Here is a 10,517-nt window from a genome sequence, read left to right on the forward strand (position 1 = left end):
TCTCCATAAACTATGCGAATTTGAATAGACGAACTTAAGACTCGTGCGACGTATCGAGTGGAAATGTCGAAGTAGATCGATACCGAGATATCGATAGCCCCCGTCTGCATCTTTATGGCCATGTTCTCGCGCGTTGTTCTTGCACGTGTAAGTGTACGCCGTTGCCTTGTGAGTCAGCAAAAAGAGAAGAGTGTCGATTCGTTGAAGCGGCTGTTACGAGCGTGTATCGTTGTAAGGAACCAAGTGCGTTACAACACTTGCAGATCCGCGAGTGAGTCAAGTGCAAGGATGTCGGGCGACGAGAAAAAGCCGTTTCGCCGTCTGCCATTGTACGTGCGTCCTTATCACTATGATATCTCGTTGACGCCAAACCTCACCACTTTCACCTTCGACGGCACGGAAAGCGTGCACCTCAATGTAAGTTCAGTTGTTTGTAAATAACCGGTTGCCTCCTGTCATTAGGCGCGTCCGTCATTAGTCCTTTGAATAAAAAAAAGAAAAAAACTAACCAAAGAAACATAACCAAGAAACATTCTGTTTGAATAGCGTTTAAGTTTTGTATTTGATCAGCAAACATACCGCGCCCACCTTATCTCGTACGTAATTGTCGGCAATCGCGATTTAAATCCCTCGGTAATTTGCTCGTTAATTTCGAAGCGCCTGTGTGACGTTTGTTTTCTAGTCTATTTGTTGATCATCTTTTTATTATCTTTTTCCTTCTTCTTGCATTGACTTCTCTTACAGAATGACCGATGATTTGTTTTATTCGATTGCAGGTGGAGTCCACAACTGATACCATTGTATTAAATTCCTTGGAAATTAATATAAAAGGTGCAACTTTTTGTGGTAATGATGGCAAGAGCATTACTGTCAAGAAAATTGAACTGTCCGCATCGGAAGAAACAGCCACACTGGTGTTTCCTGAAACTCTACCACTTGGTAAAAGTGGATACCTGAATATAGATTTCGTAGGTGACATCAATGACAAAATGAAGGGCTTTTATAGGAGCAAATATACTAGGTAAGAAGATAGTCTAACAGTGTGTAAAAGATCAAAAAATTGTGTCAAAATCTTTATTTGATTAGAAAAAGAATCTCTTTAATAATATAGCTTAGTCATTGTAACCTTTATCACCTGACAATTATATAACAGATGATAAACAAAGATAATGTTGAATCTTTCACTCCTTTAAATACAAAGATGATAACTGCGTTGTAACTTATTTATGTCTTGTATCGGTGAAAGTTTTTCCCATGTTAAGACAATCTATTTTTAAATATTTGATATATTTGTAATTCTATATATCAGAGATTTTATGTTACATTCATGATATTTATCAAATATAATGAGAATCCTTAAAACACAATGTAGAATTTTTCTGGTTTCAGAGAGGATGGTACTATTGAACACGCAGCAGTTACCCAGTTTGAACCAACAGATGCTAGACGTTGCTTCCCTTGTTGGGATGAACCAGCGCTCAAAGCCACATTTGACATTACATTAAAAGTACCGTGTGGTCTTACAGCACTTTCTAACATGGTAAGCAGTGCGTGGCGTTTGCAATATTATTTGTTTTTTTTTTTTTTTTTTTTGTCTTTTTATATTTTTTATTTTAAATTAGTATTTTTTATGTATAACACTTTAAATTGAATTAATATATGTGTGTGTATATTTATATTTATCTCTCTATTTTCACTTTCAGCCTGTAAAAAGCAATGTTACAAGTGGCAAGTACGAGATATTGACTTTTGAAAGAACGCCTATCATGTCAACATACTTAGTAGCTGTAGTAGTGGGTGAATTCGATTATATAGAGGATAAGTCTAGTGACGGTGTGTTAGTTCGAGTTTATGTGCCCAAGTCCAAAAAGGAGCAGGGTCAGTTTGCGCTGGAAGTAGCCACCAAGGTATTGCCCTATTACAAAACTTATTTTGGTATCGCGTATCCCTTGCCGAAAATCGATCTCATAGCGATCGCCGATTTTTCGTCCGGTGCTATGGAAAATTGGGGACTAGTTACCTATCGCGAGACCTGTTTGCTCGTGGATCCGCAAAATACATCGGCGGTACGGAAACAATGGATCGCATTAGTAGTAGCACACGAATTAGCACATCAGTGGTTTGGTAATCTTGTAACGATGGAATGGTGGACACATCTGTGGCTGAACGAAGGTTATGCGTCGTTCGTGGAATTTCTTTGCGTCGCGCATTTATTTCCAGAATATGACATCTGGACACAATTTGTCACAGATACACACATACGAGCGTTAGAGCTGGACGCGCTAAAGAATAGCCATCCGATCGAGGTACCAGTTGGTCATCCGTCAGAGATTGATGAGATCTTTGATGACATATCGTATCACAAAGGCGCATCCGTGATTCGTATGCTGCACGCGTATATAGGCGATGCTGACTTCAGGAAAGGCATGAATTTGTACCTGAAGAGGCACAGTTACGCTAACGCGGAGACCGAGGATCTTTGGGCCGCGTTGGAAGAAGCCAGTAATAAAGCTGTGCGTAAAGTCATGTCTTCGTGGACTAAAAGACAAGGTTTCCCCGTCGTTAAAGTCGACCATCGTCAAGAGAACGAGAACAGGATCCTGTCATTGTCTCAGGAGAGATTTCTGGCTGACGGATCGGTGGACAATGATGTGGGCAACACGTGGCTTATACCGATAAGCGTGACCTCGTCCCAAAATCCGAGCAAAGCAGTATTCGACGGCATACTGGATGCGAAAACAAAAGAATTTGTGATCAAAGATGTTCCCGAGGGCACGTGGTTGAAAATCAATCCCGGTACAATTGGCTTTTACCGGACTCGTTACAGTCAGTCCGCTCTGTCGCTTCTGTTACCGGCGATCAAAGATCATACATTACCTCCTCTAGATAGATTAGGTTTACTGGATGATCTCTTTGCAATGGTACAAGCGGGTCACGCATCTACCGTAGAAGTGCTCGATCTCATGCAAGCGTTTTTACACGAAGACAATTATACTGTATGGTCTACTATAGTAAACATCTTGAGCAAAATTAACATTCTCATCTCGCACTTAGATTTTGAGGATTCTTTCAAAGCATTTGGACGTAATCTATTTCGCGACGTGAATAACAGGCTAGGCTGGGATCTTCAACCGAACGAGAGTCATTTAAATACTTTACTCAGGTCCCTCGTGTTGGGCCGCATGGCGGCTTTAAATGATCAGGATACCATTGAAGAAGCGAAGAGAAGATTCGAGCTTCACGTGAATGGCATCACGACGCTTGCTGCTGATTTGCGCAGTCCGGTTTATCGAGCTGTACTCTCCGTAGGTGATGCCGATACTTATGAAACTATGATAAAACTGTACAAAGAAGCCGATCTCCAGGAGGAGAAGGAGCGAATTCTACGAGCTCTCGGTGCGATCAAAGACAAGGTCTTGTTGAGGAAAGTCCTAGACTTTGCTATGAGCGAGCATGTTCGTGCTCAGGACACGGTCTTCGCAATTATGTCAGTGGGTCTGTCGTACAAAGGACGTCTTATGGCGTGGAACTTTTTCAAGGAAAAGTGGAAGACCTTGTTAGATCGCTACGAAGGCGGTTTTCTATTAGCACGATTGGTAAAGTTCACCACAGAAAACTTTGTCACCGAAGAGCAAGCCAAAGACGTAGAGAGCTTCTTTGAAAGTCATCCGACGCCGGGCACGGAAAGAACGGTACAACAATGCGTGGAATCCATCAGACTGAATGCCGCGTGGCTCGCCCGAGACAAAGACTCGATCAAAGAATATCTTACCAAGTCTAATATATAAAAGCAATTTTTATTTTTTTTTTTTTTTTTTTTTTTCTGTTACCTTAATTGAAAATCGGCATAATTTGAAATCGTGTGTGAATCGAATTGTATTATCGCGCTAGAACGTCTTATGTTGATTGATATTGCGCATATAATTAGGCACAGACTGTCTCTTGTGTGTGATTAATACATAAAAAATAATCTGATGCAAATCATGTCTATGCACGCTCAATGGATAAAGCAGTATTTCATTTGATTAAATATTTTTGCTGAGTGAGCATCAGAGAATCGATGAATATATCGTTTTGTACACATATATAATATCGTACTGATTAATTATTTTAACACGAGTCAACATTTAACATCGTTCTTATTAGTATTTAATTCTTAATTACCATCTTAAATACCTCTAGTACCATACATTCCGTCATTTCGAATTTGTCATTAAAAAGGAAATTTAAATATTTAGAAACCTCATTTTGATCATGCTACAAACTACATCATTATTACATGATAGTAGAGTTGAAAAACTTGAATATTATATGTCGAAACTTTTGACTTTCAGTGACTCTGCAGTAATATCTTAAACAAAAGTTAACGATTTATATATCGCGATACCAATTAAAAGTTGATTTTTTTTATTGTTTATTGATATACAATACTGCGTAATCTATTTGCGCGAAATATACTCCCATAGAAATGAATACTGCTAACGATTCATAAATAAGAAACTGTATGCAAATGTGTTTCTTTTTCATAAAAAAGACCTACTATTTGCACGAAATAATTTAAACTCAAATGATTGAATTAATTAATGATCGATGAGTGAACACGATAAATACAATTTTTATCATTTAACGAATGTGACTTATATTGTTTTATAGGTGTAATTCAATTTATATAAAAGATAACAGCTATTTCAAAATAATTTCAAAGTAAGGATTACAAGCTAGTGTTAATTACTGATTACACAAATCATTATGGGTGAGATATATATTGAAACTTCTTCTTGAAAGCACAATAAATATGAAAGGAACAAGAATAAATGTAAAAGGAATGTAATCCTAAAAAAATGTTAAATTTTTTTGCAAGGTTGTGCAACAGTAAAAAATTGAAAATTTTTTGTAATGTTGCAAATACATCTGAAACTTTTAAGCCTATTTTACAATTTGCTCTTTGCTTTTTGTTTCTTTAGAAATTAACCAATTGCAGTTGAGATTAAGAATAATCGAACAGGATTGGATTAATTTCTAAGAAACAAAGAGCACATTGTAGATTAGGCCTTAAACTTTTCGAAAGACTACAAAAAAGTTTGAAATTTTTTAGATATTCGTTAGATATTACTTATTTCTTAGACATAGGTGTTTCTTACTTAAGAGAATTTTCATACTTAACAGATTAGTATTTCTGCTCAACCAATGATACTTTAAAATGACCATCAACACCAGCTTTAAAATTCTTATAATATAAAATATGTAGTATGTAATTTTCAGTAATATGTACAAAATGCAGTCTATAATATAGACGATTGATGATATATGATTGTTTATTTGAAGTATTAATGTGTTAAATTCTGTGTATGTGCCATAATTATTTTAAACATTTTTAACTCCCTTGTACTCGTAGTAAAAAAAATACTACTCATGATTTTGTCATAAATCGAAAAATTGGATACTCAATCTAGATTGCCTTTCGTTTTCTCCGATATTATCTTCTTAAAATTTTTACTAAAAATTGTCTATAATTTTGTATTTTTTCATACTATATTTGCTGAGAGATATCTAGTTTACAATTTGCTCAAATCTTTATTAAATTTTAAAATTGCGTAAAATTATGTAAAAGAGAATGTGTCTGTAATTTTCTTAGAAAAACACAAGATATTAAAATATATATATATATATATATATATATATATATATATACATTTTTTACATATAACATTATATGCATACAATGTACATAATTTATATCTAAAACTATGATGGTATACATATTTTTAGATATAAATTTAATTTTTCGAAATTTGTATGAAGATGATAAATATATATCCTACGTGAAATTGTTTTGAAGGAATAAAAATGAAAGTGGACTATTCCACACAAGATATTGCGACATTTTTCGTGTCGACCGTCATGGGATGCAATCCCCCTTAGTTGATGGGCGCACGTGCCGAGACAAGGAAGGAACACTCCCGGTAGTGTGAGTCAGCCTCCATTTCCATTATCAGCGAAGCGTCAGCAGTCGCTACCGAATAGTTCTCTATCTTCCCATCAAGAGAGAGGTTTTTGGTTTAATTCTATATAAGTATCATAAATTTATTTAAATTACATAAAATCGAAACGAGAAAAATTGTACATATTGTTGAACATTTCTTATTTAAAGTATATTACACGATTATTTATTATATTATAGAAAATTTAATTATATCTCTTTGGGAAGCAATAATAACATTAGTTTATGAATACCGGCATGTAAAAAAATTGATCTTTATTACTATATACAAATGCCATATAGAGTGATAAGAGTATAAATACAAGCATGAAAACATACCTTAAAAAAACCATCACACGTATGATTTTTTTATCTTTTAGATTTTATGTAACATCGCGATTTCAGTTTTTTTAAGATTTTAATATTTCTTTAATTTATTTAAAATAGATACGAGAGAAAAAATTGCGCATCTTGAAAGTAACATTTCTGAATGAAGGGTTAATATACTTAGATGTTATTGATGGATGCTCTTAGAGGATTGTTCAAATTCTCTAAGGGGTAATAAATGCATCCCCTCATTCACTCGCTATCTCACTCGACAGGGGAATGAAAAGCGGGCACAGGAAGGAAAAGGGAAGAGGGAGGCAAAGGAGAGAGAGAGAGAGAGAGAGAGAGAGAGAGAGAGAGAGAGAGAGAGAGAGAACATCAAGGGACACAGGGTTGGAGTCGCCGTTCCCGTGGGTATAGCCCGGATCGAGCGTTCCCAGGAACGCGCACGTGACCCGCGCCAGAAGACGATCAATACGAACTTTGCGAACTCCTACACCTCGCCGGAACGACGTGTCGCCCTTGTAGTACAGTCCGCACACATCCTTCGCCTTCCGACCAGACTGATGGCGTTGGCGAACGACCGCCACCCCTCCTCGCACGTGTGCGTAGATTGTTGCGCACACGTGCGCCTATTTTACCTCCTCCCCGTCACCCCGCGCTCTCCGCTGCCAATCTCTTCTTCCGTTCCCGATATCGTTGAATCGTCGCGGATTTATGGCCCTAAACGACGCAGAAAGCGTGACAATCGAGATTAAGGGAGAAGGGGGGGGAGGTCTTGATTTAAACATTATTTTCTAAAATAAAAATATATCTTAATTTTTGTTTATAGAAAATAATAAATTTCTAATCATACGTTTATATCGAAAATAGCAATATTTACGATTACGCGAAAAATATGATCACGCACATTTATTTAATTGATCAAGTTATGTAACATTTCTTGTTTTTAAAATAATAACAAGTATATATGATAAACATTTTTTCATTTATATATTAACTATAATAATAAATTTACAGAATATTTGAAAATATTTTAAGGAGAAATTTGAAAATTTTTTTTAACGTAAATATCAAGAGTGATAATCAATTTTTTAGCTACCTTTTATCCTTATAATGTTACTATCTGCTATTTAATTCTCCAGATAAAAATAAAACTTTTTTACGGGATTACGAAGTTAATTACTTTCTATTTAGTAGATTAATTTACATGTATAAATGACTGATAGGATGTATCATATATAGGATATGCACGCGCAAGAGAAAGAGAAATTCGCAAAAATAACTTGTGGACACAATTTGCATTTATTTCGTACGTGCGAGTGCAATTCGCCCGCGCATTAATGTATTCTTACAGCCTTTCAGTCTTCGCAAATATACACTATTTACGCGGATTGAGGAAGGGAAAAATTAGCTCTCTCTAAAGTTATAACATAAAGGACTATGTATATATAACAACGATATAATAATCATACAATAATAAAAGATATCAGCGACATACGGTGAGAACGTGAAAAATCTTAACAGGAAACAAAACTTGGGCTTTAAAATTGTTGTAATTCCGGTGAAGATTCAATTTCTCGCATGTTTAACTCGCAAAAGTCAAGTGTCACGCATAAACATAAAAGTCACCCTTGTAGCATCGAAATCCGAAATCGCTGACTATTAAACGCACACTTGTTTCAATTCCACGAGATAAACCTCGCAGATCGCTCGCGAGTTCGGCGAAGCGCGTTTTCCAAGAGAGGACCGTACAAGAAAAGGCGATCGATCGGCGAGCAGTTGGGCGGGGCGCTATAAATGTAATGAATCGAATAGCAAACATTTTCGGAGAAAGAGCTCGGCATCTCCACGTGATACTGCGTTCGCGGTACATTGTACGATGATAATCGACGACAAATAAATTCTCACTCCATCGGAGAACCCGGTCCAGGTATTCTCCAAGCGAATCTTGCGCCGTCCGAAATATCTCGCCGAAAATGAATATTAACCGGAAATACGATTACGCGTCATCTTCCACGGTCCATCAATCGCAAAATGGAACTTTCGAAAGTTAATAGATACGCGATGTTCGATGATCTCGCTGCGAGATAACACGCGGTCGATGAAAAGATTGGAATGGTAAAATTCCAAGGAAAAAATAAAATAAAAAATTAAAAAAAAAAAAAAAAAAAAAAAATAGAACGATTCGCGTATCGAGTCCTTATACCGTGAAAGAGATCTCATGAGGAATGCGCGATGATTCTATGTACAAGTCTATTTACAACTTCCCTTCGCCGGGGAAGGGAAGACTTAAGAAATTAAGGATGCGAGATCTTCTCGCTTTTCTACTCAAACATCCCTCTTCGTATCTTCTCTTCGGGTGCAGGCACGCCGTCGAACGGTCCCCTGTTTCTCTCTTCCAGGAAGCGGATGGTGATTAACACCATCTCCAGCAACGTCAAGTCAGGTGTAGATCAGCGGGCGAATTTCTTAGTCGAGTTTACGTGACGTCCATGGCGTCCGAACAACCCTTTCGGAGACGCGAGCGGGATGACTTGTCCGTCCGTCAGTCAACGAGAAGGATGACCTCGATGCGACCTGTACCTTAGTGGGTCTGGCCGACAGGTCACCGTTCGGCGACCGTCGCGATTGTTGCGGATGTTGTCGTCATTACGACGGACGTCGCAATGGTAGAGGCGGTTGTCGTGGTGGCATCCACCAGAGGTTGTTTCGACGACTGCGTCGTCGTCGTCGTCGTCGTCGTCGTCGTGTCTTGATGCGCGACGTTCGTCTCTTCCAGGGCAGTCTGCAGGTCGCAGATGTACTCGATCACCCTCTGAATCACCTCGAGCTTTGACAGCTTTCGCTTGCGCGGCATGTCCGGCACGAGGGAGCGCAGTTTCGTCAGATAAGCAGCCACCTCCTCGGCTTCGAGGTCGCGCCTGGGGCCACCGATCGCCAGGCCGTTGTGCAAAACGCCGCGATGATCAGGGGGGACTCTGCCACCCAGCGGGCTCACCACCATCGCCTTCATGACTGACAACGACAATTCCAAGTTATGGCCAACCGAACCGATCAATTTGACGTCCGCTCTTTCCTCTCGGCGCCGCTCGCGAGCACGCTGCGTGATCGTACGACGATAGCGCGCGCGCGCACACACACATGCACACACACGCACACACACGCGCTCGCGCGTATGTATTTATCGATCTGTCAACAGCACAGAGGCGTAAAATGTACGTAGAGTGACGGACGGAGGACGCGCCGAGTTAGGAGTCTCTCGTCTCCGTCGGAAATTGAGTATAGTATATAGTAGTTTTCTCGTCTCGTTGCTCGAGTGCGAAATCTCGCGCACGCAACCACACACACGCGTGTATCACGAGCTCGTCTCACTGATCAGGCGCATTCTCGAGTGGGAGCAACGTGTCGCGGCGGCGGCGACGGCGACGGTGACGGTGACGGTGACGGTGACGACAAAACTGGTACGATCACCGCGAATCTACGAAACGTCGTAGAGAGTAGACTGATTGAGAATGCCGACTTCAACAGCAACACGATCGCTTGACGGATCGAAGCCGACTGGTCTCCGCCCCTCACCTGCGTCTTTTTATAGCCTGCCCCACCTCGCTCCCCGCGCGTACCCTCGAGACGCTTCCACCATTTGTACGGCGCAATCGCTGCCCGAGTGGAGTAGCGGCAGCTTCGAGTGTCACGCGAATTTTCTCATGCCATTTATTTGTTTCCATTAATTCGACAATATTTGCAATTCATTTTTTTCTATTTTTATTTTAAAATATCTAGCGATAAAAAATCAACACAAACGCTGAAAAAATTATGTCAATTAAAGTTTTATAATTTTAAACGTTTAATAATCGAAAAGTCAAGAAAATAAGCATCCGATAATTGATTGAGAAAATAATGATTGATTAAAATCCCCCGTACCTGTATTTTATAATTCAAAATAGTATAACATTGATATCCTCGTGAAACGCGAATTGTAAAAGAAGGTGGAGGGAAGGGGACTCGGTTTTCGATTTTTCGCAACAACAGATTCGAAGCTATCAGTAGTCGGGGGTGTTTGACGACTATGCGACTGGCGGCGTCGGTGGAACACGAAGGGAGTGTAAAAGGTAGGAGGGAAAGGGGAATGCGACCATTGTTGAACGTCCGGCGGCGCCAGCCACTAGCCATCACGGCTACCACTACTACGAAGAGGCATCGTCGTCAC

General features: G+C 39.3%; 2 protein-coding genes across 2 annotated transcripts; one reads left to right on the top strand and one right to left on the bottom strand.

The window, feature by feature from the left end:
• The first annotated feature begins 99 nt into the window (after positions 1-99).
• Psa (puromycin-sensitive aminopeptidase) lies at positions 100-5,306 on the top strand. The gene is made up of 4 exons (XM_072898231.1): positions 100-417; positions 777-1,021; positions 1,390-1,540; positions 1,704-5,306. The coding sequence occupies exons 1-4, from the start codon at positions 115-117 to the stop codon at positions 3,786-3,788; spliced, it is 2,784 nt and encodes a 927-aa protein (XP_072754332.1). The 5' UTR covers positions 100-114; the 3' UTR covers positions 3,789-5,306.
• Positions 5,307-7,392: 2,086 nt separating this feature from the next.
• On the bottom strand, positions 7,393-10,101 carry Emc (Basic helix-loop-helix domain-containing extra-macrochaetae). Its single transcript, XM_072898249.1, has one exon. It carries the CDS (start codon positions 9,321-9,323, stop codon positions 8,916-8,918), a length of 408 nt encoding a protein of 135 aa, XP_072754350.1. The 5' UTR covers positions 9,324-10,101; the 3' UTR covers positions 7,393-8,915.
• Between the last annotated feature and the right edge of the window lie 416 nt (positions 10,102-10,517).

This window comes from Anoplolepis gracilipes, chromosome 8, assembly GCF_047496725.1.
Source record: "Anoplolepis gracilipes chromosome 8, ASM4749672v1, whole genome shotgun sequence".
In the NCBI taxonomy this organism is placed as follows: Eukaryota; Metazoa; Arthropoda; class Insecta; order Hymenoptera; family Formicidae; genus Anoplolepis; species Anoplolepis gracilipes.